The 26,166-nt window shown below is 65.7% G+C and overlaps 5 protein-coding genes across 5 annotated transcripts; 2 read left to right on the forward strand and 3 right to left on the reverse strand.

The window, feature by feature from the left end:
• Positions 1 to 310: 310 nt before the first annotated feature.
• CHLNCDRAFT_143549 (hypothetical protein) lies at positions 311 to 2,676 on the reverse strand (the record flags this gene model as incomplete). The annotated part of the gene is made up of 9 exons (XM_005849210.1): positions 311 to 370; positions 526 to 579; positions 721 to 795; positions 966 to 1,049; positions 1,206 to 1,354; positions 1,564 to 1,749; positions 1,970 to 2,033; positions 2,241 to 2,324; positions 2,608 to 2,676. 9 exons carry the CDS (start codon positions 2,674 to 2,676, stop codon positions 311 to 313), a joined length of 825 nt encoding a protein of 274 aa, XP_005849272.1.
• A 76-nt stretch (positions 2,677 to 2,752) lies between these two features.
• CHLNCDRAFT_57377 (hypothetical protein) lies at positions 2,753 to 5,267 on the forward strand (the record flags this gene model as incomplete). The annotated part of the gene is made up of 8 exons (XM_005849006.1): positions 2,753 to 2,978; positions 3,092 to 3,203; positions 3,346 to 3,463; positions 3,594 to 3,683; positions 3,806 to 3,912; positions 4,084 to 4,186; positions 4,383 to 4,520; positions 5,022 to 5,267. The coding sequence occupies 8 exons, from the start codon at positions 2,753 to 2,755 to the stop codon at positions 5,265 to 5,267; spliced, it is 1,140 nt and encodes a 379-aa protein (XP_005849068.1).
• A 1,100-nt stretch (positions 5,268 to 6,367) lies between these two features.
• On the reverse strand, positions 6,368 to 7,493 carry CHLNCDRAFT_143552 (hypothetical protein; the record flags this gene model as incomplete). Its single annotated transcript, XM_005849211.1, has 5 exons — positions 6,368 to 6,484; positions 6,636 to 6,782; positions 6,965 to 7,099; positions 7,215 to 7,352; positions 7,473 to 7,493. The coding sequence occupies 5 exons, from the start codon at positions 7,491 to 7,493 to the stop codon at positions 6,368 to 6,370; spliced, it is 558 nt and encodes a 185-aa protein (XP_005849273.1).
• A 446-nt stretch (positions 7,494 to 7,939) lies between these two features.
• Positions 7,940 to 12,401, forward strand: CHLNCDRAFT_51247 (hypothetical protein; the record flags this gene model as incomplete). Its single annotated transcript, XM_005849007.1, has 15 exons — positions 7,940 to 8,068; positions 8,311 to 8,433; positions 8,636 to 8,753; positions 8,980 to 9,045; positions 9,227 to 9,362; positions 9,510 to 9,595; positions 9,709 to 9,821; positions 10,043 to 10,170; positions 10,373 to 10,473; positions 10,696 to 10,850; positions 11,051 to 11,102; positions 11,253 to 11,363; positions 11,573 to 11,641; positions 11,845 to 11,941; positions 12,152 to 12,401. 15 exons carry the CDS (start codon positions 7,940 to 7,942, stop codon positions 12,399 to 12,401), a joined length of 1,734 nt encoding a protein of 577 aa, XP_005849069.1.
• A 7,694-nt stretch (positions 12,402 to 20,095) lies between these two features.
• Positions 20,096 to 22,121, reverse strand: CHLNCDRAFT_30542 (hypothetical protein). The gene is made up of 4 exons (XM_005849212.1): positions 21,807 to 22,121; positions 21,406 to 21,673; positions 21,023 to 21,226; positions 20,096 to 20,874 (listed from the first exon to the last, which is right to left on the reverse strand). The coding sequence occupies exons 1-4, from the start codon at positions 21,966 to 21,968 to the stop codon at positions 20,756 to 20,758; spliced, it is 753 nt and encodes a 250-aa protein (XP_005849274.1). The 5' UTR covers positions 21,969 to 22,121; the 3' UTR covers positions 20,096 to 20,755.
• Between the last annotated feature and the right edge of the window lie 4,045 nt (positions 22,122 to 26,166).

Consider the following 26,166-nt stretch of genomic DNA (forward strand, 5'->3'; position numbering starts at 1 on the left):
ATATCTGCCTTTACCCTCTGCCTCTACATGTTTGAAATTCAGGAATCTGTGTGAAGCGTCGGGGCCAGGCGTGCCTTGCCCTGACCCAGCAGGCCCCCCTGTAAAGCTGCGGCGCTGAACCCAGGCGGGCAAGCGGGGCCGCCACGCGAGGCGGCGAAAAATGGCGGGCAGCGAAGAATAGCGGGCCGGGAGGCCGCCAAAATGAAAGGCTGCACGACAGCGGGGATGCGGTAAGGCGCAGGGAGGCTGTGCTGCCGCCACTGGGCCAGCCGCCTCTCAGCTGAGCTGGCTGGCTAGGTGGCCAGGTGCGTCAGTAGTCTTGAGGCAGCGCCTTGGGGATGGGCATGGCGGGCCGCAGGATGTGGCGGTACTGCAGCCAGCGCGGGCGCACCAAGCAGGCCAAGGATGAGGCAGTCGGGCAGGACAAGAACACCGACCACTGCATCAGCATTGGTTGCCTGCCTGGAAACGCGTGCGGGGACCCAAACCATGTGCCACACGCCACCCATACAAGCGACAGCCCACCTGATCGATGTGCGCCAGGATGAGCAGCCGCGGCCCCGCCGGGATGCGCACCTCCTGGCAAGTGGGGGCAGGCAGGGGCACCGAGTGGTCGTTGGGACAGGTCGGCGCAGGGTCAACGCCAGGAGCCAGCCGAGCGGCAGCTTCTGCCTGCGCCATGCGCGCCACCTGCCGCACCAGCCCACACCCGCGCCCCACCTGCAGCGCCGCATTGTCCCAGAGGCCTATGGTGGTGTCGTTCAGCATGCCCTTCCTCACATTCTTCTCGTATTGCTGCAGCCAGGGCAGCAGGCGGCAGGCGTGAGGGGCCAGGCTAGCTGGCCTGCAGCGCCTAGGGATCAAACCCAATCCCAGACAACCACAGGCCACGGGGGCGCATAGCCCATGAAACGGAAATTGGCGGCAAGCCGTCGGCGAGGCTGCCAAGCGGCAGGCTCGCTCACCGGCAGGTTCAGCGAGGTGAGCATGGCCTTGACGCGGGCGTACTCTGTGTCGGCCGCCTTGGGACCAGACCAGATCTCTCCCAGCTGCGGGGGAGAGGGGCGGGCACAGAGCACGCATGTTGGCAGCTGTCGGCACTCGCATTGTCTTCAGCACCTATACATGTACATCCTTTCAACAGGCTGTTTTGCTAGAGGGCACGATGAGGGACCCCGGTAGCCAGCCAGCCAGCCGCAGCCCACCTTGAAGAAGGCGCCCTGAAACAGCGCAAACACGACGCCCGCGGAGAAGGCCGCCATGAGCGGGTTTGGCGCGGCCGCGCCGGGCACGGCCGCTGGGTTGGAGATGCCGCCGGAAACCAGCGAGAAGCTGGCGCCGCTGAAGAAGCCACCTGCACAGGGCGGTGTGCCGGCAGGAGGGCAGGGAGCACAGCCGAGCGTCACAGCCTGGCTGTGAGAGCTTGTCGGCGCGCCGCATCCAGTGGCACTCAGCGACAATGCCACCGCGGGCCCTACTCTACAGGAGCCCTCTCCTTGGGCTAGCCGGCTTCCTGCCGTGCTGCCGCCACGGCTCGCTGTTCCAAGCCCAGCCCGCAGCCACGTCCGTGGCCCCGCAGCAGCAGCAGCGACTCGCCTACGAGCTGGTTCTGCACGTCCTCGCGTCCGCCGCGCCAGCGCTTCATCATCGCCTGCACCCCCGCGTTCACGCCCGTCATCACCGCAAAGTTGCGGGCCTGGGTGACGGGGCCGCCCATGTTGAGCATCTGAGGCGCCATGGGCGCGCCGCCTGCGCGTGCAGACAGGGACGGCAGCGAGCAAGTCAAGCCACGCAACGCGCGGGACTTTCTGTGCACACTGGCTGCCCCAATCTGGGTGTGGTTGCCGGCCCAGGCACACCCAGATTGGGGCAGGCATGCCCCCGCTCCAGTGCAGCAGCCGCAATTCACAGTGGCAGGTGCAGGTGCATGCATGCGAACAGAAGCATCAGGCTGTATCGGGCCGCTCACTTGAGGCTGCTGCCTCCATGTTCATCTTGCCCATCGTGCCCATGATCAGGCCCAGGAACAGGCCCTGCATTTGAAGAGCCAGCGACGGCGAAGTCGGCGGTTTGCAGGCATGACGGGACAGGAGGCAGCTCACAAGCATAAATGGCAAAGGACAGAGCAACAACGTCAGGATATTGCAGCACATCGCCTGCACAGCGCAGACCGCGGCTATCTAGAGGTGCAAGCAGCACAGGGCGGGCAGGCGGCAGGCAGCACCGGCGGCTCAGCGCACCTGGCCACTGCCCTTGATGCCCGCCACCACGCCCTCCACCCACGCCGGCTGCTTTGCTGTCCAGACATCCAGTTTCTGCTGGACCTGCAGGATCCGCGGAAGGAAGGAGGCCAATGCGTGACACACGCTTCCAAAAGCCGAAGCGACCCACAGGCAGGCAGGGCCGGCGCCGGGCGGCAAGTGATGGAGGCGAGCAGGAGTGGCCAGCGCCCTAGCGGCGGGGCTGGCGCACTCCAAGCCGCCGACTGGGCCGATATGGGGCAGCAGCAACGGGAATGCGCTGCTGCGGTGACTGGGCAGGGTGGGATGGCTCAGCGGCGAGGCCCTGCCGGCATTGTTTACAGCTAGATCGGCCTGCCAGACCCACCTCGGCGGGTTTCTCGGCAAAGAAGGTGCGAATGGCTGTCAGGGGGTCTGGCTGCGCAGTTGCCGCCATCGCGGCTATGGGGTGTGCTGATGGATGGATTCAGCAAGGTGAAACTGGCGTTTGGGGGGCAGGCAGGAATAATGCAATGCATGCCAACCTGGCGCGGAGGATGAAGCCCAAAATCCTCGCAAGGGCGAAGACGAGCACCCCTCTAAGCACACCACTGCAATCTCTGCACTCGGACATCGCAATCCACGCCGCTGCCGCGCCCAGCGAGCACCCCACCCGCACTCCTCTCTGCAGCACGCTGGCTGCAATGCTGGCCTCCCATCTCAGCAGCAGTATCAGTAACAGCACGGTAGCAGCAGCAGGTGGGCCAGGGAGTAGGCGTGCCGTCGCGGTGCCTTGCCCGCCGCTCCGCCCGCCGCCGCCGCTATCACCGTCCAGCTGCTTCCACGATGCATGCCATCCCTGCCATATGCAGCAGGTGCACATGCGCAGCGCGGCAGCAGCCTCACAAGTTGCCCCGCCCAGGCGCGGCAACGCAGCCAACCACGACAGGCGTCGCGGCGGCCGGTGCAGACTCGGGCACAAGGGTGCGCTGCAACACCCCTGCAGCGCAATTGGTCGTGCTTTATGGTGACAAAGCATGATGTGTCCTGCAGAGTCGTCCTGCAGAATCCCAGCGTGGTGACCTGCCTGCGTGTGTGCCTGTTTGCCACCGTACGGTGCTTGCAGGGAGGGGCTGGCCGACAGCATGAAGCGAATGGCCAAGCAGGTGACTGGCGCGCTGCCCATCATTGGCCTCATCTCACGACTCACTGCCACAGAGGGCGGCATTGGCAACGATGCGCAGGCAAGCAGGTCGCCTGGCACATGCCGCATCGCTGCCCGCTTGCATGCCTCAGCGCCTGGAAGGGCTGCAGTGCTCAAACCGTGCACAACGTATGCATTCAATTCAATCTGTGTCTCCTCTTGCTGTGCAGGCATACCCTGAGTACTGCCGCCAAGTGTTTGATGCCGCGCCGCTGGGCTTCCAGGTGGCGGTGGCCGAGCTGCAGACCAAGTATGGCAAAGTGAGCGAGAGCTATGGCACTGCCGCTTTGCTTGAGATTCCCGCAGTTGCCGCTCAGCTAACCCATCCGACATCATGTGGCCTGCCGCCCGACCGCTGCCGCCCTCCCCGACTCGACCGCAGGCAGCGCAGCGGCGCTACGTGCTGCTAGCGCTGTGGATGGCGCGGCACGGCGCGGGCGTCGTCCCCGGCAAGGCGATTGTGGACGCGGCGCGGCGCCTGCGCGTCTCGTGAGTCTTTTCTGCACGCCCAGCCGACCTGCTGGACCGGAAGGGGCTGTCCCTTTGCATGCTTCTGTTGTGCCCCGCTTCCACGCCCCTGCTCCTCCTTCTCAGACTTGCTCTCTTCTCATACCTCTTCCCGCCTTTCTCATCTAAACCTTTCTCATCTGGCCACTGCAGCTCCGACCTGGAATTTGAGATGGAGCGCTTCTCCGAGGCCCTGGCGGAGCAGACAGCCAAGTACACATACATGGAGAGACCCCGCGGCAGCCTGGCGCAGCAGGTGTGTGGCACTCAGGCCGGGATGGTGTTGCTGCTTGAGAAGCTGCAGCCAATCACGGACTGAGCTGCTGCAGCCGGCAGCCTGGGGACCTGCTTGCGCATTGGCATGCACCCTGCTGGCATGGCATGCACTCTTGAGTTGCTCTCGTCACGGCTTTCAAACCACCGTCTCTCCTTCCCTTCTCGTCCCCGGGCAGGCCGATGTGGCAGTGGATGCAGTGGTGCGCCTGGTGCTCGGCCTCAAGGACGGGCAGCCGGTGCCGGCAGAGGATGCGGCGCTGGTGGAGGAGTGCGTGGCGGGCGGCTTCTGGGATGTGCCCGGGTTCAAGGAGGAGGTGCGGCGCAGCGTTGCGGAGCGCGAGCAGCGGGCCGCAGCATACGCCGCGTAACGGCTGGTTTAGGGATCAAGCCGGGCAGGTTTGGTGACGCATGAAAGATTGCCGGGCATCGCGTGTACCTTGGCTGAGCGGAGCCTCCTGAACTGAAGCCAGATGCTGCAACTATGACATTGCATTGAGCGATTTACAGCATGTAGGAAAAGGGAGTACAAGAAGGGGCAAACAAACACCTGCTTGGGGCAGGGCACCTTGCAGGCTGATTTGTGCCTTTCAGCGAATCTCCGGCACGGCCGGCAGCTGCTGCAGCTGGGGCAAGCTGCTCAGCAGGCGCCCGCGATTGTTGAACACAGCAAAGTCGGTTCGCAGCGGCCGCATCACCACCGTCCTGCACGCGGGGCGGGACGGGCGCCGAGGGGCACGCTGGTGGATGGGCGCTGGGCTGGTGCCGACCGTCTCTCAACCTGCCAGCCCCAGCATCCATCCAACACCCGCCAGCAGGTGTGCCCACCGCGCACCGCCTGCACTTACTTGGGCGCATCTGAGATGCGGATGGGCCTGAAGGTGCCAGACACCTGCAGCCCGCCGAGAGCGCACACTGCCACCGCCGCCGCCAGCTGCGCCAGCAGCGCCAGCGGCAGCGCCTCAAACTGCTGCTGCGTCAGCCTCAGGTTCTCGCGGTCTGCAGGGGCGCGCGAACTGGGATTGAGGGGCGATCCAGCCAACTTGGGAACGCCGGAGAGTTGAAGAGCAAGCGGCATTGGGAGGGAGGGCGGGCGGGTGAGGCGGCAGTGAGGCGGCTAGGCCGCCCTGTCCCCGTGCGTTCTGCCCACACCCTTTCCGCTCACATGTCATCGCCTGGTAGCCCGTGATGGCCAGCGCTGCAAGCCCCAGAAGCACCAGCAGCTTGCCAGCGCCTCTGCCGGCCGCCATGTCGCGTGGTGACTGCTGCAAGCCGTGCTGCTGTCACGAGTATGCCAGAGGGCGGAGGGAGGCTGAGGAGGGGTGCCAATCAGCGGCAATCAAGTGGGAGCAGGGAGCGCAGGATTGGGCAAGCAAAAGGGAGATCGAGGAATCGAGTTGTACGCATCGAGGCGCGCGATGGGCGGAGAGACAGCATGCTCCTACACCGCCACCTCCCGCCCGACTGGCAGCGCCGCCATCGGCAACCCGCCGGGCCGCCATTTGCATGTGCCCTTGTGTTTGCAGGTGCCATCAAGTACAACACATGGAAGGTACATACATACATATTGGGCTTAGATTGCAGAAGCACGCTACATGGGAGGGACAGCTTGACGGCCCACTGACGCCATCTTGCTCGGAACGTGTTGTTGGGAAAAGAGGGGCAAACTGAGGTGGAGGCAGGCTTGCGTGGAGATGCTTGAATCATCTCTGAGTGCATTGGAAAAGAGGGGCAACGTGAAGATGGATGTTTAACAGGTACACATAGAACATCAAGCTGTCGGCGGCTGCTGTTCGCATGGCTGTGCTGCAACCCACCGTCTCCAGGCCGCTGGCTGTTGATCAGCAATATGACCTGCCAGCACCATGGTCGGCTTTCGCAAACACAACACAGGACTCAGTCTCTGCTTTGACTCATGTGGGTACGTTTTGGGTCAACATGGCAGCGGTGTCATTATAGAAAAAAGTAAAAATCCATGCAGATGAGTTAGCAGAGTGTGTATGCAATCAGACGGTGCGTATGTGGTGTACAACAGGACATGCAAAGCAAATAGGGTGCCAGAAGGACAGGCAGGGATGCAATTCGGCGGAAACAGCAGAAACAAGTGCCGAGGTCAAGGAAGCCTAGAACAGGCGGCTCTGGGCGGCCAGCGCACGGTTAACCGTCATCCAAACAGCGGCAGCCAGCTGCGCCGCCGCCCCATCTGCTGCTCCATGAACTGCAGCCGCTCATCCACGCCGTGTAGCTGTTTGGCAATCGTGCGCAGCTCCTCCCGCAGGTCCTGCAGGTGGTGGCAGGAGCAGCAGCAGTGGCAGTGTTATGAGGAGCAGCTGCCAGCATCTGATGCGCCTGACTGCGTGCCTGAAGCAGCCGCCAACCGAGCAGGGAGGCAGCATCTGTGCACCTTCGCCTCGCCCCTGTTCCATGCTGACCTCCATGCAACAACTCGCCTTTTCCGCCCTGAGGTGCCGCTCGTGCAGGTCCCGTATCGCTTGCCTCTCCGCCGCCTCCTTTTCTTTCTTCACCGCATCCTCCTTGTTTTTGCGGTGCAGCTCAACACCCAGCAGCACCACGCCCATCTGCGCAGCAGCAGCGCAGGCGCCAGCCGGAGCGCGGCGGCGGGAGTTGAGCAAGGGAGCCATGGCTAGCTGGGCAGCCCTGAACCTGCAGCCCCACAGTCTACAAGCTCCCACACAGCCTCAGCATACTCTCCTGCTCCCTCTGTCACTCCCAGGCCAGCATGGCCAGCACCAAATCTCACCCCGTAGAGGAAGCCCTCCGACACCACCTTGCTGGCCAGCTCCATCGCCTTCTCCTCTGTCATGCTCGCCACAAACGCCTTGCCGGTGCGCCCCTCCGCGCCGCGCGTGATGCCCACCTCCATGCGGTGGATGCGCTGCACAGTGAGGTACACGTGGCAGCAGGCGTCAGAGATGAATTTGCAGGCGACTGAGACCTGCTCCTGCGTGCCTGCCTGCACCGCCTCCCCAGCCCGGTGCACACGCTGGCACCTGCAGTCCCCTGCCCCGGAGGTGGCTTGCCTGCGCAATGTCGATGACCCTAGTGCGCCACACCGGGTGGCTCATGACCACCTTTTCGAACCGTGTGGCCAGTGGCTTGGCTGCCGTCTTGAGCGTCAGCAGCGCCACCTGTGTGTCACACGCACACGTGCGTGCAGCAGTCAACGAGTTGCCCGGCAGCTTCAGCAGCAAGGCGGGGCAAGCTATGGAGCAGCAGAATTGCGGCATGTTGCAGACCAGTTCACACACCTTGAAAATCATGGCCGCCATGGTGCTCAGCTAACTACGGCTGCTGCCACCGCCCAATCGGTGCCGGAACCCGCCCCGCTGCAGGCGGTGATTGAGCTCCGCTGCCGCTACGCCCGCTGAGCCTGCACGAGCGTGTCTGCACCGCGTTGCCGTGAGCAATTGGCAGGCTCGCGCCCAGCAAGCTACTCGAGACTTGCGAGGGCAACCCGCGTTTACCTAACCCTGATAAAGGAAACGTGCGCCCTGGGCACCCAGTACGTTAAACACACCGTGGAGGACGCCGAGCAATGCCCATTAGCGTGTTTGAAGTATATTTTAAGGGGTCTGCTTCGCCTGCTGTGCCACCTCCCACCCGACCCATCCACATGGTGCACGTAGCTGCCATGCTGCTCCGCTGCCACTGGACCAGATCACAGCTGTATCCCTTTGCGTGCTCCCCGCCGTCAATGCGCCACTGTTGAGGAGATATGCAGGCAGCCACCGCAGTCAGCACAGCCCCAGTGGCTGGCAGCCGCAACGGAGCATTCCCTGCCCCGAGCAAGAGGCATGCACCGCCACGCCGGCGCCTGGAAGCTCGGGCCGCCACCGAGGAAAAGGTGAGGGGCCTGTGCCGGCCAGTTGCGGTCAATTGGCACCCTTCTCACAGTATGAAATTGCACCAGGACTCCATCGCAGCGCCCCGCTCCTCCATCAGGCGCCGTCTGCCTTGAGCAGCTGGTGGTGCTGCTATCGCCGCCGCCGCCGCCATATCGTTGCGTGCCTGTCTTTGTTGGGCCGCAAGCTCTATCCTATTGGCCGCCGCTCATTGGCCACTGCTCCGCCAACTCCACACCCGCAGGAGGAGTATGACCTGAATCAGAAGATCGACACCGGCAAGCTGATTGATGCGGCAGGGGCGGGGCGCTCCATGTTCAGCCCGGGCTGGCTCACGCAGCTCAACCAGCTGTGGGGCGGCAAGTCGGTGCGCGCGGCTGCCCCCCACCTGGCAGCCCTGCACCTGCGGAAAGCGGTGGCCTGGCCTGCTGCGGCTCCTGCCCCGTTCCTGTTGCCATGACGCCGTCTGCAACTGCATGTTTGTCAGGGAGGGGTTGACAAGCTGCACGAGGGTGAGCTGCCAGGCACACCCACCGCCCGCCGGCGCCGCCCCATGAACGGCGCTGCAGAACGTGCCGGTGGCCAACGCCAAGCCCGAGGACATCCAGGACCTGCTGGGAGGCGCTCTGTTCAAGGCGCTGTTCAAGTGGATGGTGGAGTCGGGGCCCGTGTACCTGCTGCCCACGGGTGGGTGGCTGGGTGGGTGGCGGGTGGAGAGGTGAATTGGGGTGGCCCGCTGCGCGGCAGGCGAGGCGCCGGCTATCTTTGGTAGGCGCTGACCAGCAGCATTGGCTGCGGACGGAGCAAGGAGACTGGGCTTCCCATCCGTTTTTAGTAAGCGAGGTGGCCTCGGGAAGGGTGCCTCTGGGAGCCCCTACAAGTGCTGCTTGTGTGCACGCACTTGCTCCTGCAGGCCCCATCTCTTCCTTCCTGGTCATCTCAGACCCCGAGTGTGCCAAGCATGTCCTTCGTGCATCAGGTACGGCCCCCCCCTGGCTGCCTCCCTGCTCCACTCTGCACGATGCCTGTCACATGCAGTTCACAGAACCACTGGTGGCGACGTCGTGGCAGTGGTGGCGTGTGCCCCGCCAGCCTGCCGTGCCGCCCAGCAGCTCTCGGCTCTCAAGCTGGCCGCTTTTGCCATGCGCCTTGCCATTCAGACAACCCTAGCCGGCCCATCTACGAGAAGGGGCTGGTGGCGGAGGTGTCGCAGTTCCTGTTTGGGGAGGGCTTTGCCATCACGGGCGGCGAGCAGTGGCGCGTGCGCCGCAAGGCCGTCGGGCCAGCGCTGCACAGGTGTGGTATGGAAATATGGTTTGGCTGCTGGTCTGCCCGGCCTGCCATCGGCACCATGGCGCCTTTTGTACTCCCCGACTGCTGAGCGCTTTGCTAGCATGGCCTGCCGCCTTCACATCCATCCACTGGCCCACCTGCTGGCTGCAGGGGCTACCTGGAAGTGATGCTGGACCGGGTGTTTGGGGAGTCGGCGCTGCACCTGAACAAAAAACTGGAGGTGGCGGCCGCCTCGGGTGCGGCACCTGCATGTGTGGGGCGTGTGTGTGCCCCCATGCCTGGCCCCACGCCGCGCCCCACCCCTGGCCCGCAAGGCCACGTCCACCTGTCCCTGGGGCTGCCGCCGCAGGCGAGCCCATCGACATGGAGGCCTGTTTCAGCCAGCTGACGCTGGACGTCATCGGCAAGGCCGTGTTCAACTACGATTTCGATGCCCTCAACAACAACACGCCCGTCATCCAGGTGGGGGTGCAGGCCACAGCCAGAGCGTGGGCAGTGGGGTTGGGTGGTGAGGTTGAAGCGTTCAAGGGTGGGGTGTGCAGGTGGAGTGCGAGCAGGGCACGAGCCGCAGGCTGCCAGGAACGAGCTGGGTTGTGCCAGCAAGTGCCCACCCCGCAAATACACACGCCCAGCTCTCACCTCTTGACCACTCCGCCCCGCCCCGCCGCGCCCCGCCCCGCCAGGCTGTGTACACGGCCCTCAAGGAGACCGAGACGCGCGCCACCGACCTGCTGCCGTACTGGAAGTACCCGCTGATCAACCTGTTTGTGCCGCGCCAGCGCAAGGCGGCCGCCGCCGTGGAGCTGATCCGGTGGGTGGCTGCGGGGGAAGGACCGTGTGGTGGTGGTGGTGGTGGTGGTGAGCAGTGGTTGGCTGGAGCAGGCAAGGACGCTATGCCTGCCTGCCTGTTCGCATCTCTGCGTATTTTTGTCGCCTGAACTGCTCAGCTGAAGCCGTCTGTGCAATCATCTCCTCCCACCGTGGCCCTGCCCCGCTTCCCGCCCCTGCCGCAGGCAGACCACGGAGGAGCTGATTGCCAAGTGCAAGGCGATGGTGGATGCGGAGGAGGCGGCCTCGTTTGAGGAGGGCTACATCAACGATGCAGACCCCTCGGGTGAGGCCATCCCTACCGTCAGCAGGGGGCAGGGATGCACACCCCTGGGCCAGAGGGCCAGCGGCGACCTGCGGGGGGTGTCGGTCGGGACCGGCCGGGTGCCCCCTGCTCTCCCTCCCGCTGCGCCCTGCTTGTGCCTTCACCAACCCTCCCTTCAAACAACCCACACCCCACCAACCCGCCCTTCGCAACCCCCCACCCCCCACGCCCTGCCGCCCCCAGTCCTGCGCTTCCTCATCGCCTCCCGCGAGGAGGTGGGCTCCCAGCAGCTGCGGGACGACCTGCTGTCCATGCTGGTGGCGGGGCACGAGACCACGGGGTCGGTGCTGACCTGGACGCTGGACCTGCTGGCCAGAAACCCAGAGCAGATGAAGAAGGTGCGCCACCTTGAGGGCACAGCACGCGTATACATGTATAGCGTGTGTCCTTGTATTGAATTGTTATAAGCGGCCCCGCCCCCACAACGGCCTGCCCGCGACGCCGCCGCTGCCGCAGCGGCTACAGCAGCTGCGCCGAGCGCCAGCAGGTGCGCTGCGCCGAGCCTGCGCCGCTTCCTGTTCCCTGCGTGGGCCTGCAGGCGCAGGAGGAGGTGGACCGCGTGCTAGCGGGCAAGTCCAAGCCAAACATGGGTGAGCAAGCCTGCCAGCTGGCGTCGACAAGCGGGAGGGCCAGCCTGGAAGCCATGCGGCATGGTGGCGGCAGTTGTGCGCTACAGTGTCGCCGTGACATGCTCGCTTGCCACCCAGCCCCGCCTTGCCCCGCCCCACCCCACCCTGCAGAGGACTACATGGCGCTCAAGTACTGCATGCGGTGCGTCAACGAAAGCATGCGGCTGTACCCGCACCCGCCCGTGCTGCTGCGCCGCGCCATGGTGCCCGATGAGCTGCCGGGTGAGTGAAGAGGGGCCGCTGCCGCTGTGACCTGTGCAGAGGGGGCACTTGCCTTGCGGGTCCATCTCGGCAGGCAGGCACGCTGTGATGCGCCACTCACGCGCAGCGCTCTCAGCGCTGCCGCCAGCATCCCTCTTGCCTCGCTCGGCCTTGGCACCCTCAGACGGTGCATCCGTGCATGGCCCTGCCCGCCCCTCCCACCCCTGCAGGCGGCCTCACGGTGCCGCAGGGCCAGGACGTGATGATAAGCGTGTACAACATCCACCGCTCCCCCGCGGGTGCGGCCACCCTGTCCCAGCGGGCTTCTGGCTTTGCAGCTTTACATTTCAACTCCCCTGCCCTTGCTCCCCCAGCTCGAGCCCCTGCCGCGGGCCCGCTCCTGCCGCTGTTCCGGCTGCGCGCGCCTCAGCAGCCAAGCAACCGGCCGCCCTTCCCCCCCACTAGACTGGATGCCTCCCACCCTCGGGCCCCGCGCCTGCAGTGTGGGACCGCCCCGACGACTTCCTGCCCGAGCGCTTCCCGCTGGATGGCCCCGTGCCCAACGAGCAGAACACAGACTACAAGTACATCCCCTTCAGGTGGGGAGGGTGGGTGGGGGGCAGGTGTGCCATGTGCATGCGTGTGGCAAGATGAGGCACAAGGGAGGCGGAAGTTGGGCGGGCGCCAGGCCCTGGCCGTGGGCAGGGAGAGCGGCCTGGCGCCGCTCCGCTGCCCTGCCTTGCCCTGCGCGCGCGGCTCGTCTGCCACCCCGCCTCACCCGCTCCATGCCCCCGCCTGCCCCTGCGCAGCGGCGGGCCGCGCAAGTGCGTGGGCGACCAGTTTGCGCTGATGGAGGCGGTGGTGGCGCTGGCTGTCATGATCAGGGAGTTTGATTTTGCGCCCCAGCCCGGCCACGACCCCGGCATGACCACCGGGGCCACCATCCACACAAAGAACGGGCTGTACATGACAGTCGCCAAGCGGCGGCCGGGCGGCGGCAGCAGCTGCAGCGGGGGCGCGGGGGCGGCCGCGGCCGCGGCGGCGGTGGGCGCGGCGTGAGGCGTCGAAGAGATGCTGCCGAGTGATGAGACCTCGTGCTCGTTTTTTCGCTCCTCTTGACGCTATTTAATTGTGCCCCATTCATGCATGGATGCCCATGCAAGCTGCTCATCATCCCTCTGCTGCCAAAGGTCGTCGAGGTGGCGCGACGGCGGGGGCGGGGTTGCACGCTGGTGTCGGTGCTGGTGCTGGGGATGGGGGCACCGCCAGCCTTCTGAGGAGTGGACGCCTGCGGTTATTTAAATCCAACATAAAATGGGTAGCAGTGTGTAGGATAGACCACAGACTGGTACAAACAGTTAGTAACAAATCAGTGAACACAGCACACAGTGAAGTGACATATCCTGCCGCCCCATGCGCTGCTTGAAGCTGCGCGGCTCCTCCGGCCGGCGTGCCGCTCAGGTGAGCGAGGTGCGGCGCTTGATGGTGTCCACATCCCGGCGCAGCCCCTGCACCTCTGCCAGCACCGCCGCCAGCAGCTGCGCCTGGCGCACAGACCCCGACGCGTCCGCGCTGGCCGCCGCCGCCGCCGCCGCGACGGCGGCCGCCGCCTCGTGCTCCTGCTCCTCCACGGCGCGATCCAGCATGGCGAGGGCATGCTGGGTAGGCAGGCGGAGCATGGACTTGTCACCCTCTGCAGCCTGCATTAGGCCAGAGGGCGCCAGATCTTCATCCAACTCCTCCCCATCAGCAGCCTGCTCCTCAGCATTGACCATCGTGTACAGCAGGCCGCGCTTGGCGGCAGCGGCCGCCGTCGTCACCACCGCCGCGGCGCCGAGCGACAGGCCGCGCCCCGCTGCCGCGGCGCCATGCTCTGCCATGACCATGACGCTGCGCAGGGGCTCGTGGTCGTGGGGCGAGCCGTCCCGCTCTGCTGACATGGCGGGCGCCGCTGATGTGGCGGCGGCCCGCACAGGCGGCGCACTGGCGGCGGGCACGTCGCCGCCCGGACTCTCATCCGACACAGAGACTGTCTGCTGCTGCTGCTGCTGCTGCTGCTGCTCCTGGAAACCTGCATCCAGCTGCACCGGCCGGCCCTCGGCAACCGGCGGCAGCGATCCAGATCCCAGGCGAGCGCCAGCAGACAGCCGCACCAGCAGCGGCGGCCGGGGCCCTGTCGCTGCTGACGCCGTGCCCTGCTGCTGCTGCTGCTCCTGCTGATGCTGCTGCTGCTGTGGCCGGGCCGACGAGGCTGGCGTCCCTGCGTCCGCTGCCCCTCCCGCACCCGCCGCCGCCACGTCCTGCCAGGGAAAGGAAGCCGAGGCTGTGGGCCCGAGACGGGATGGGCTGCCCCCCCGGTGGGTGCTGGGCGAGAAGCGCAGCTGCTGCCCGTTGTCGCCCCAGCTGACGGCCCGGCGGTGCGCGGCACCGGCGGGCGCGCTGGCACGGGCCAGCCGGTTCCGGATGGCGGCGGCCCCGGCGGCGGCCTCCTCATCCTCGCCCTCCTGGCTCTGCCCAAACATCGCCCCCGTGACTGAGGCCGCACGCGAGACAGAAGGGTCGTTGGCGCCGGTGCGCAGGCGCTGCAGGCGGGGCAGGCACACAAAGGTGCGCCAGTTGGGGCGTGACGCTGCTTCGCCAGCGGGCGTAGCAGAGGGCAGCAGCCAGCCACATCGGCAGCGGACCGCCTGCCTCCCTCCACCTCCCACCCGCCTCCCACCTCCCACCTCCACCTCCCACCCGCAGACTCTGCCGCATTGCCCTGCCGGCCGTGCTGCCCCACATCTACTGCCCGCCGTGCGCTGCACACGCTGCCGCCCTCGTCCCACAGGCTGCCAACTGGGCCCTCCCACCCTGAAAGCCTTCCCTGTGCTCACCCTCAAGGCCTTGTCCTCCCACATCTGCGGGTACTTGTGCATCCTGTCCGCCAGGCTCTGCAGCGCCCGCGCCTTCACCAGCTTCTGCACCGCGGGGCGCAGCATGGGCTTGAAGTCGCGGCAGCGCACCTGCGGGGGCGGGGCGGGGGGAGGCGCGTGCCCGCATGTGTGTGTGTGTGAGTGCAAGTAGTGGTGTGCAGGCACTGTGTGCAGGCACTCTGTGGCGTTTGGGTGCATGCCGGGACACCGCAGGAGGTCAGGGAGCGGGAGGCGGGCTGCCAGGTCACACACGGCACACCCACAGGAGACCTGCCCCCGCCGCCTGCAGCCTCACCATCCAGCAGCTGCACCCGGTGAGGGTGCGGTAGGTGCAGGGGTACGTCTTCAGCGCCTCCTCGTGCTCCTGCAGCAGCACGCTCTCTCCCACCACCGCAGGCCCCTCCAGCCGCTCCGCCTCCCGGTATTGGTACAGAGCCACCACCTCGCCTGCAGTGCAGGCAGGCCGGGGGCGGGCAGGAGCAGCGGCCCGGATCAGGCCGGGGGAGTGCAACGCGGATAATTGTAGAGTCCAGCAGAACAACCAAAGCAGCGCCAGGTCCCCGCCGGGCACCCAGCCCCCAGGCTGTACCTTCCAGCAGGAGCCAGAAGCGGTCTGCGGGGTCCCCCTCGGTGACCAGGTCGTGGCCCGGCGCAAACCTGCGGGGGGCGCAGCAGGACACGGGTTGGTCAGGCAGGGCGTCTCTCTCTCTCTCTCTCTCTCTCTCTCTCTCTCTCTCTCTCTCGCCCCCCAAAACCTGAACGGCGTCATCTTGGATGCCAGCAGGTAGAGCGTCTTGTCATCCAGCTCGCGAAGCAGCGGCAGGCGCCTGCAGCGCGGCAGGAACTGGCACACGTGCTTAAGTTGGCGGTCTAATGGAGCTTGCAGCCGGACTGGCGGTTTGCGCACCTAGACATCGCAGCTCGGGAGAAAAGGAAGTGCCCCGGGAGGTGAGTGGGCACGACCCATCCGACACACATGCCACAGCCAGCACTGTCACACCCAACCCCGCATACCCACACAGCACACACACCGCACCGCACCGCACCGCACCGCACCGCACAGCACACCTGAACTTGCGCCTGCATGCCTGCCAGGCCACCTCATTGCGCAGCACATGCGGCAGCTCCTGGAACAGCACAGTCTCCTCCTTCACCTCGTGCTGCCGGATCCACACCTGCAGCGTGGCGGCGGTTGTGTGAGCAAACAGCCCAACGGCGATAGCTGCGCCGCCGGCCGGCAGTCGAAACCCGCAGTCAGAGGCTCCTCAGATGCTGGGGGTGGCAGCCACACGCTGCTGCGCGGGACCCCGGCCACTCACGCGCCGCCCGCACCTCTGCATAGAAGGTCTTGATGCGGCGCCGCAGCTTGGCGGGCAGCGCCTGCTGGTGCATCCACCGCTCCACGCTCTGCATCTTGGATCGAAACATGTTGACCCGCCGCGCCTGGCGGTTGGCCTGCTGCAGCAGCTCGCTGCAGGGGCAGGGCGCGGCGCGGGGCAGGGCGGGCGGGCAGGTGGGTGGGCACGTCGGGTGATGTTGACCCGCCGCCACCACACACACACACATATTTAAGTCGCGGGGCGGCCAGGGGCGGCTGGCCCCTCAGCAGGGCTGATCCCTCAGCAGGGCTGATCTACAGTAGTGCAAGTTCAGCAGGGCTCCGTGCAGCCGATCTCAGGGGGCTGGTCTCCAACACACACACACACCTCAGCCCCACCACTCACCTGATGGAGGAGATGACCAGGCCAAAGAACATGACGCCTATGACCATGACGCACATCGCCACGCACGCCTCGCCCGCGTTGGACGCCACCACATCGCCATACCCCACCTGCCCTCACCGGCGGCGGCAGGCAGGGGGAAGGAACGGCCTGGTGAGCCCTGCTGCCGGCTGCCAGCCTTCGGACGGCCGGCAGCGCAGGCCAGCTGCGGGACTGCCCAGCCCGATGCGGCTGCTTCATGGGTGAGGGCATCCGCAGAAGCAGGAGCAGGGCTTCTGCAAGGGCAGGTGTCGCCCTGTCGGACTCGTCTGGCTGGCTGCCTGCCGGACTTATTTGCGGCTCACCGTGGCGACGGTGGTCAGCGCCCAGTAGTTTCCCACCAGCCACAGCCAGGCGCGGTTCACCTCCAGCGCCTCGTCTGCAGCGGCAGCAGTTGCGGGGGCAGCGTGGCGGGAGCGAGCGACCGACGCTGGCGGGCACACCACGACGTGCTGCCCCAGCTGCCCGTGGAACAGCCGGCAGCGCCGGCGCATGCGGTGCAGAGGCATGCCATGCGCAGTGCACCGCAGCGCACCGCGGCGCGACCCAGCCGGGCGGCTGCGGCTATGCAACCCAGAGCGACAGCCAAGGCGGCGGCGGCCGCACCTCGGGTAAGCTCGATGGCCGATGGGTCTGCGGCATAAGTGCGCACAAAGGGTTCGTAGTAGTTGACCCAGCTGTTCTCCCAGCTCTCCGCGCCCGCCACAAAGTTCCTGCACGCCAGGCGCACGGCCAGGGGCAGCAGGAGGGGAGCGGGCACTGGGGGCAGGGGGGGCCTGGCGTCGGCAAACTGGCAAGCTAGGGGCAGCCTACCGCGTTCCACCGCTCGCCTGCATTCCTCTGCACAAGCCCACCCCAAGCCTCCCAGCACACCACCACCACCACACCACACACATACACATCGACACACACCACCACATTGCCCCCACCGCCGCAGCGCTCCCTCCCGCTCACCACAGCGAGCCCAGAAAGTTGACCACCACAGCGATGAGATACACGAGGTATGCCATGTTGAGGAAAGTCTGGTTGCGCAGCCATTTGAGGTAGGGGCTCTGCGGGCACGGGGAGGAGCAGGGTGGGTGGCATCGATTGCTCCGCGCTGGTGGCGCCGTCCACGTCAGGCAGGCTTCAGCTCCAATCACCACAACCACCGTGGGCTGGGGCGGCGGCCCTCACCCCTCTGTGTCCCGACCACCGCCCCCTACCGTGACTAGCAGCAGCAGCAGAGAACGGCGGCGCTCACCTCCATCACAAGCGTTGCGTACATGCCGTTGCTGACCAGCTGGGTGAGCAGGCGGATGACGCGCAGGAAGCGGATCAGCCTGCGGGCGGGCAGGCGGCGGCGCGGCCGGCAGCACATATTTCCAGAGCTTGCCCTCTAGGGCACATTCTTTCCCATTAACCCTACCCCACATCCGACCTGCGCCAGACCAGCACGGCCACACCGGCATTTATGTTTTACCCCAGTCCGCCACACCCCCACCAGCCCACCCACCGTATGCCCTCCATGGCGATGAGGGCCGTCTTGGGGTCGAACGTGTCTATCGAGTTGTAGAGGATGATCATCACAATCTGGGCAAACCAGGCGATGGAGGCGCAGAAGTCGACGAAGAAGGAGAACTGCGGTGTGGTGCAGGGAGACAGAGAAGGCAGACAGGATTGGCACCCGAGGGGCCGTCTACACAGCCAGTCAGTCCCTGTGCCCCGTACACTTACACCACGCAGCCCCCGACAGAGTCAGAGCACACCACACGCTCCCAGCCAGCACCCCACCCACCGACAGCAGGTATTGGCGCGCCACCAGCCGCCCGTTCATGACCAGCAGCTTGCGGGTGTTGTAGGTGGCGATGAAGCCGATGTGCAGGGACAGAAAGATGTCGGAGAAGAAGATGGCGCCTGGGGTGATGTGTGTGGGGGGGAGGGTGGCGAGCGCGAGTGTGTCCGTGTGTGTGGCAGTGTGTGTGGTGTGTGCATGCGTGGTTGGTGTGTGGTGTGTTTGGGGTGGTGGGCGAGTTGAGGGGTGTTTACACACTCCCCGCAAGCTTCCAAGGCCCTGCCTGCCTAGCTACACAATCCCAGCGGGCTCCCCAACCAACCACACACACACACAGCCCTGGCCTCACCAAACAGGAAGTCGGAGATGGTGGTCCAGTTGGGCTTGTAGAAGCTCGTCCACATGCCGATGGAGATGGGCACGATGAAAGCCGAGTAGCTGAGGTCGGACAGCAGCACCTGCAGGGCGGGGCAGGTCGGCCCGGCAGAGTAGTGCACAGGAAATGCGGGTTCAGACAGGCAGGCACAGGCAGGCGCAGGCGCTGGGAGCGGCGCGGCAGGGCTCCCGCCAGCCGGGCGCTGCGCTCACCAGCGTGCTCCACATCATCACCCAGCTGTTGTCTGGCCGGACCTGCGCGGCGGTGAGCACAGGCCAACATCGAAGGCAGGCACCTCAGCGACACACACACACACACACACACACTCTTACACACATATTCACACCACATGCGCGCATACATGCATGCACACACGCCATGGGCAAGCTCCCAGGCCAGCCAATGCGCCTGCCCCGACCCAGCAAGCCTGGACCCACCATGGGCAGCCGCATGATGGAGTAGTTCCTGCACCGCCGGCTCCGCCCAATGCCGCGCGCCGCGGGCGGCTCCAGCTTGCTGGGCGGCAGGTGGCTCTTGGCCATGCGCGGGTCGGATGCCATTGCGACTGCGGGAGCGCCAACGGCACCGGCGTCGGGCGGCAGCAGGGCACCGAGGCAGCAGCAGCCCGCCCAGCAGCACCAGCCAGCAGGAACGCAGCAACCGGTGTCCTCGCAGCTGGCGCCCCATGCCCAAGACCACCCCAACAAACCGCCAACATCACCCATCAACATCACCCACCACCACCACCTCCCCAGCTTGTTGTCTTCCCACCCGCCGCCCCTCACCGTTGAACAGCCCCTGGTGCTCCAGCAGCTTCTCAAAGTCTTCCTTGGAGAAGGAGGAGGAGCGCATGACGAAGCGGCGCAGCGGCTGATCGTCTGCGAGGCAGGCGGCGAGGCGAGGCGTGCGGGCAGGCATGAGGCATATGAGCGGCAGCCCATCGCGCAGCAAACTAGCTGTGCAGGTCGCACTTGCTGCCCAGCAATGGGGTGACCCATCTGCAGCAACTGGCAGAGCTTACGGGTGCGGTGGCCAGCAGCTAGCACGGCAGCCAGCTCACCCTCGGGCCGCACAATCTGCACCACGCCTTCCACATCCGAGCCGGTGGTTGTGGTGCTGCGTGCATCGCCCACACTCGCGGCACTGACATGCTCCAAGTTGGGGCGGCGAGAGGGCACGGCTGCTGCCGCCGAGGCGGCACCGTTGCCCGCCGCGCTGGGCGAGCCATCTGGCGGCGCCTCGCCAAACCCTGCGTCGCCACCGGGTGGATCTGGGGAGGGCCGCGAGGCGGCGTGTGCTGCGCCCTCCAGCACGGCCTGCACCTCGGTGTCCCAGCTGTACAGGTCGTCCTGCGCCAGAGCGTACTGCTGTTCAATGTGCTGCTGGTGGTCGTGGTCGGCGGCGAACAGCTGGTCCTGCTGGGCCATAATGGCATGGAACCTGCGGGCGGCAGCAGGAGGAAGGTGAAGGGCGGCGGGAGAGTGCGGCTTGCACGTCCTTCCCGCTGGCGCCACCGGCCCGCCGCCGCCTTGCGGGGCAGGGGACGCCGCGCTGCGCTCTCCCGCTTGCGCCTGGCGCACCGCGACATTGGTGGCTCGCTGCAAGCTCAGAGAGCTATCGTGACCCTGCTTGCAATTGTCGGTATGCCCCCATCCTGCTGCTGCACACCGACACCGTTGCCCAATCCCACAGCTGCGGGCGTGGAGAAGGAGGCTGATCAGCCAGCAGCGTCTGGCACGGTTTCGGACGAGCGCCTGCCGCAGGTCTGCGATTGCACCTTCAGGCGATCAACGGGGTGAAAGGAATGCAGTTTGTGTCTACTGAGATGTGCCCTAAGCCTCTCGGGTTCCAGTTTATAAAACACAGGTGGCGCCATGCCTGCGGTTTGACTTCCCGCCTCCTCCACCGATGGCTTCTCCATTCTGTGCTATCTTGGCAGGTTACGCTAAATGTCTTGATCAGGTGGAAAGCGTTTTGGTGTACAGCATGAAATGGTCCGGTTGGATTGCAGGATAGACGGGGGGCGATCAGGCGCCTGGCGCTCTGGATACAACGCAGCGCGGGGGTTGGCATGCTGCACCAATGTGGGTGTGCCAGGCGACTGCAGGACGATTCAATGCACAGAGACACACGGGATTGGCATGGGGCAAAATTCGCACAGGGGCAGTGCGCGATGGGGTGGGGAGGGGGAGGGGGGTAAGATCCGGCAGGAGGAAGCGGGATGTGGTACAGGCAGAGGAGGTGTTGGTGGTACAGGCGAGCGTGTGCCACACTCGCGGTGGGGGTCGCGCAGCAGCCGCAGGGGCAGGTGCAAAAAGCCTGGCAAAGGTGGCATGCGGTGCATAGCGGCACACAATAGAGAATACTGGCCCGCATGGCCCCGTACAGGTGGGGTGGGCGAGGGGTGCCGAGAACGGCATGGGAGGAATGAAACAGAGAAGCGGGAGAGGGGCTAGATGGGGCCTGGGGTTGGTACAGTACAGGCGGGCCTCAGGGAGGGCCGGCGGGGCTTGCGTCGCTCAAGAAACAGAAGGTGGGGACGGGCGTGCAGGAGGCAGCCGGCCAAAGCCGCGAGGAGTGCCGAGTGCTCACTGCGTCAGCACCAGCTCGCTCTCAGAGCCGCTCGGCGAGGTGCCGGGGCTGCAGCCGGCCTCCGCGGGGCCACGGCTGGTGCGCTTGGCGTACAGAGCAAGCTGCCGCAGGAAGCCTGCAGCGGGAGAGGATGGGCGGGGGGTGGCGGGTCATAGAGGGAGAGGAGGTGCGAGGAGCAGCACGGACACGTGCCAAGAGCAGCCGGCACTAACAGAAGCAGGAGCAGTGGCACCAAGGGCCAAGGGCGGCAGCGCGCAACGCACCAGAGTTGGGCTGCGCGCAGGGACGAGCGCGCCGCGTGGCGGCCCAGGCATCCATCAGCCCCAGCCCTTGGCTGGCAATCAGGTGGGCGATGACCAGCGCCGCAGACCGGCTCTGCCCCGCGTAGCAGTGCACCAGCACGCTGCCGCCACAGCGGCGCGCCGCCGAGATGAAGGCATTGGAGGCGTCCACATGCGCCAACAGGTCTGCGCCAGCAAGCAGGGATGCACGGGAAGGCCAGGCGTGAGACAGCATAGTCTGGCTAGGCAAGGCACCGGGGTAGCTGGAGGGCGGCAGCGGGGGGCAGCATCCAGGCAGGGCCGCCAAGGCCAGCCCCTGCGAGGCTCAGCAACCAGCGGCCGGCCTTCTCTCCCACGCCACCCACCCGCGTCAGCGTCGTCAAACAGCGGCAGCGACAGGTAGGCAAAGCAGCCCTCTGGGTTGTCCTTGAAGTGGCAGGGCACGGAGGGGGCGGCATTGACGATGTGGGTGATGCCGCGCTTGCGCAGTGCTTTCAGGTTGCGCGCCGCTCCCGCGCCGCCAATGTAGAGGCCGGGTGCGACCCGGCATGGCAGGCAGTCGTTCTTGGCGCGCAGGCGCAGCGCGGCGAGCGCCGCCAGCGCTGCCTGCTCCTCCGGAGAGTGCTCTGGGGGCTGCAGTAGTACGGGGGGCGCCAGGAGGCAACGCGGTGAGTAGATTTGGAGGGGTGGGTGGGTGTGGGTTTGCCGGTGCAGGGCGGTGGCGACAACCCCCGGGGGGCGACCCCAGCCCAGCCCACCGCTTCACCTGCAGCCCTGGCCACGACTCCTCCCGCACGCCGCCTGCCATATCGGTGGTCCGCACGGTGTCCACGCGCCGCAGGGAGGTGCGCCAGTCTCCTCCTTTGATTTCGGCCAGCACCGCTGCCTGGGCCTTAAACAGGCTCCTGGGCGGGCCGGGGTAGACCATGCTGGTGCTGGCTCAGGCGGGGCGGGGCGAGGAGCGCGACAGCCTCTGTTGGTGTGCCCAGGGAGTTTGGCCGAGTTCCCCTCCTGGACTCGCGCCAATCTTTCAGGCGCCAGTCCAGGTCAAGATCTCAGCACCGACACGGTGAACAGCGGGCGGGAGGGCCGCACCGAAACGGAAGAGGTCTTGATGAGGTCCCATGCAGGGCGCACCTGGCTCATGGCTCCGCCCAGTCGAATGCTAGGCAGCTTGCTGGCAATGGAGGGCCGCTGGCGGGGCCACTGACGGAGCGTGCACCCTTCCCAGGGAGGGCGGCAGCAGTGGCGGCGGCGGCGACGCGGGGCTGGATTCGCACGCGTCGCGCGAGGAGCTGGGTGCGCTGCATCCAGAGCAGCACCCTCTGGCTTGTCACCCAGCCATGCCAGAGGCAGCTGCGCAACATTAAGATGATGCAACGCGACGTCGGCAAACGAGTCGGACGGGGTGGCCGCGGCGAGAGACGTGCGCTACCGCTGTCGCCGGTTGCTGTTGCCGCAACCAGCTGAAAGAAGTGCGAAGAGTTACTACAGGTCCCCAGCTGATCCTCACAGCACATACCCTGCACGTATCGCCGCCTGCAGGCCTTGGCCACCGCTCATTCATGTACCGTGCACGCCCACTGAAGTACACCCCGGGCAAGCTGTAATTCTGGCGGCCCTGGGGCCGAACCATATCCCACATCATTTCCGCCCATTGAGGGGGCTTCACACCATCCGCTGGCCAAGCTGTGGGTGTGCAGCGTTGCATGCATGGCATCCCCATGATGGGCTCAAGTGCAGGCATCGCCTCGTTTACCGCACCCCCGCCGCTGCGTGCCCCAGGGCGACTTAGGTAGGTGCGCGGCAGCGGTTGCTTGCCAGCAGCAGCGCTCATGCTCTGCCATCGGCTGGCATGCGTGCGTGCCTGTGCCTGGCTTGCCTGCTGCAGCTTGAGGAGGACGGTGGCGGGCACCAGGGCGGTTTGCAGGGCTCCCTGCCACCCCCCGCGCCACTGCAGGCCTCACCGCCGCTCACCCTGCTATCGCCTTGCCTGTCGTCTCCTCCTGCGCAGGCCCATGAGCGAAGCTGTCAACAACTGGAGACATGCCCACCGATGCAGGCTTTGCACCCACAGCGCTGAGTGGTGAGCGCTACCCGCCGTCGCCGCCATGTCGCCGCCGCCGCTGCTGCCCATGCCCGCGCCTGCACGCCTGCGCATGCTTGGGCATTGATGACCCGTATGTCGCCCCAGTCCGACCTGCACCCACAGCCAGGGTACAAGCACTGAGGACTAGACTCTGCCACTGGCACCTGAGCCCGCCCGCTTCAAAGCCGCTGCATGCTGCTGCTGCTGCCTTGCACTCATGCCTGCACCTCTGGCACGTGTCGCGGTGACGAATACCGCTTCCCAGCTCACTCTGACTCTTGAAGATAAACACGGTTCTTTCTCACGTATATTTGTCTGAGCGACGCGCCCGCACCACATCATGCATGCATGCCACCGCTGCTGGCGCTGCCGATGCCGCTCTGCTCTGCCGCCTGCCTGCCTGCCTGCCTGCATACATACCTCTGCTTGCCTGCCCGGAGTGGAAATGAAGATTTCCTTTCACTATGGTCCGTGTTGCTGATGAAGCCACAAGCTCATGCCGATAACTAGTGACCGATCCACTCTTGCCGCATTTTGAGGCCCGTTCTGCTGCTGGTTGGGCTGCCGCACCATGCCTACGCCTCACCTTGCTTGCCAGCGCCTGCGTGCTGCGCTCCCCCTGTGCAGGGCCTGAATCAAGCCGGAATGCCACCTTCTGGCGTCATCGTGTCCGCTGCTGCTGGTGAGCGCTTCCTCCGCCGCCCCGCTGCTGCCGCTTTGCCGCGCTGTGCATGCCAGACAGAGGCCCCACCTCCGTGCCGCCTGCCATGATGAACCGAGAACGAAAACAGACTAGAGTTTCTGAGGCTCACAGAGCCACTTTGAAGATCGTTGTTTCTCTTGGCTGTCTGAGCAGAGAGCGCACGGGGCACTGCAATACTGCACCTCCAGCCCCATGCATGCTCCCTGCCTGCACGTGTCCATCCATGCATGCCGGCGCCCCCTGCACTCTGGTTGTCCCGGGCTGGGTGCCGGCTGCTGCTCGCCTGCCGCCAGGCTTCTAAAAAGTTGGCCGCCGGGGCTATTCCGTCCCCGGGGGTCCGTTCCCAGAAGCGAGAGTGACGAGGCCGGGAGGTGTTATGATCAAGGCACCACCGGCTGCTGACCTGGGGACTCGCTATCTTGCCGGCGCCCACAGCATGCCTCAGCAGGACGACGTCCCTGGACAGTTCCTCCACCCCACTACCCTTCATCCTTGCCTGCCCTCACATGCACCTCATCCCTGCGCTACGCCCAGGGCGCCACCGTTAGCCACCTTGACTCGAGCTTGCTCTGTTTCTGCCTTCTGCTACTGCGCTGCTGCAGAGCATGCCGGCTCGTCCATCACGACCCACCGCAAGTCGAGCAAGCGCTAGCTGCCATCGCCTACATACAGGTGGGGGGCCACCGGCCCGTAGGGCTTTGTTTGCTGCCCCTTGCTGCTGCTGGTCCGCCTGGGCATGCTTTGCTGGGTACGCTGTGATGACGGTCGAGCGCTGGGCTCATATGGCCACCCCTTCGCTCAACTTTTCACGCAGCTAGAGCCATGGGGCGAGTTTCAGTGCTGGCTGCTGCTTAGGTGCAGCCCGCATGTATTAGCGCCTCAACATCCCCTACACCCCGCCCTCACACACACCTGCACCCCTCTTTTCTGTTCCGCCAGCCTTTTGGCCCACCAGCGAGCATCGCCAGCCTGCAATTCTGACTCGGCACGACTGCGTGCTGCTGCCACGATCTGGCTGCTGCAGGCATCGACGGTTGTTCAGCTGTTCGACCGTCCACCATTTTCTTCCTGACTGAAGCCCCAACTTCATGCCACCACCATCTCCTGTCTTGCCTTCCTCTGCCTTGCACTTGCAACAACACCAAACCTTTTGAGGTGGGTTTCCACAGCTGCGCTGCATCCGCATCATTGCTGCCCCACTCTGCACACTGCTGCCCCTCTCTGCACCGTTTCCCGCTCGCTGTCTGCGAGGCTGCCAATGATGAAGCGCGCCACATAGGTGCAGTGCCGCGGCGTGTCGCTGGGCGCCTGCTCGTTCAGGCACGAACCTACCCGGCAGCGCCGCTGGCCCGGCCGCCCGCCCCGTGGCGGCACCCGGCAAGCATGCGCCCCTTACGGGGCCTTCTGCCTGGGGCTAACGCCGCCCACACGCGGGGATGCCCTCTCGCGGTGCCTGGCCCGCCATGCCCGGCGACCAGCCGGCTTGGCGGCGCCGCGCCGCACCGTGGCTGGGCGGCCACCATGGGCCGGCAGTTGCGCATTCGGCGCGGGGCAACCCGCAGTCTGAGGCTCCTCGCAGCCATGCCCAGTGCTCTTGCACCCACTTTGCTTCTGCCACCTACCGCTCCCGGTGACAAGGATCGATGCTTCCAAACAGGGCGTTTCTCAAACAACATTCGCAGTGCCCGCTCTAGAGCGTTCGCCTTTCGCCGGGCTTGAGCGCTGCTGCGGCTCACCTTCCTTGGATGTCTGAGTCCCGGAGCAACTTTGCTGCACTGCATCACTGTTGTGCTGCACCATGCACCATGCACCCCCCGCACTGCGCCTTCTGTTGACCTGCCGTTTGGCGGCTTGCTCCCTCCCTGCTGCAGACTTGCCTGCTCCATTCACTACCAGCCATGCAAAAACTCTCCACCTCCATTGCTTCCACCACCCTGTAACCTTCCCATCACCCACCCCATCGCCAGCAGTGGAGGCGCTGCCTGGTTGCTCCCTGCCTGCTGCATGCATTTTGCTTGGGCCCTTTCATGGTTGGCTGATGACAACTGCTGAGTTCAAATCACGACGGTCTTCCTAGTAGGCGCCTCCGGGCGCCTGAGCGGACAGAACTCTTGTTAGTTTTCTGACAACTCTTGGTGCCTCTGCTGCATGCCGGCCTGCACACCACCTGCATCCCCCTGTGTGTCGTGCATTCGGTGCATGTCCACACATGTGGACATGTGTGTGGGATGTGTGGCCGTCTGCCCCTCTCCGCCGCCCTCCCTGCCCACGTGAGTCATCTCTCTCGGTAGCTATGCAAGATCATTTCGGTCTGCCTCTGCGGTGTGGCTGAGT

This window comes from Chlorella variabilis, assembly GCF_000147415.1.
Source record: "Chlorella variabilis unplaced genomic scaffold CHLNCscaffold_6, whole genome shotgun sequence".
Classification (NCBI taxonomy): domain Eukaryota; kingdom Viridiplantae; phylum Chlorophyta; class Trebouxiophyceae; order Chlorellales; family Chlorellaceae; genus Chlorella; species Chlorella variabilis.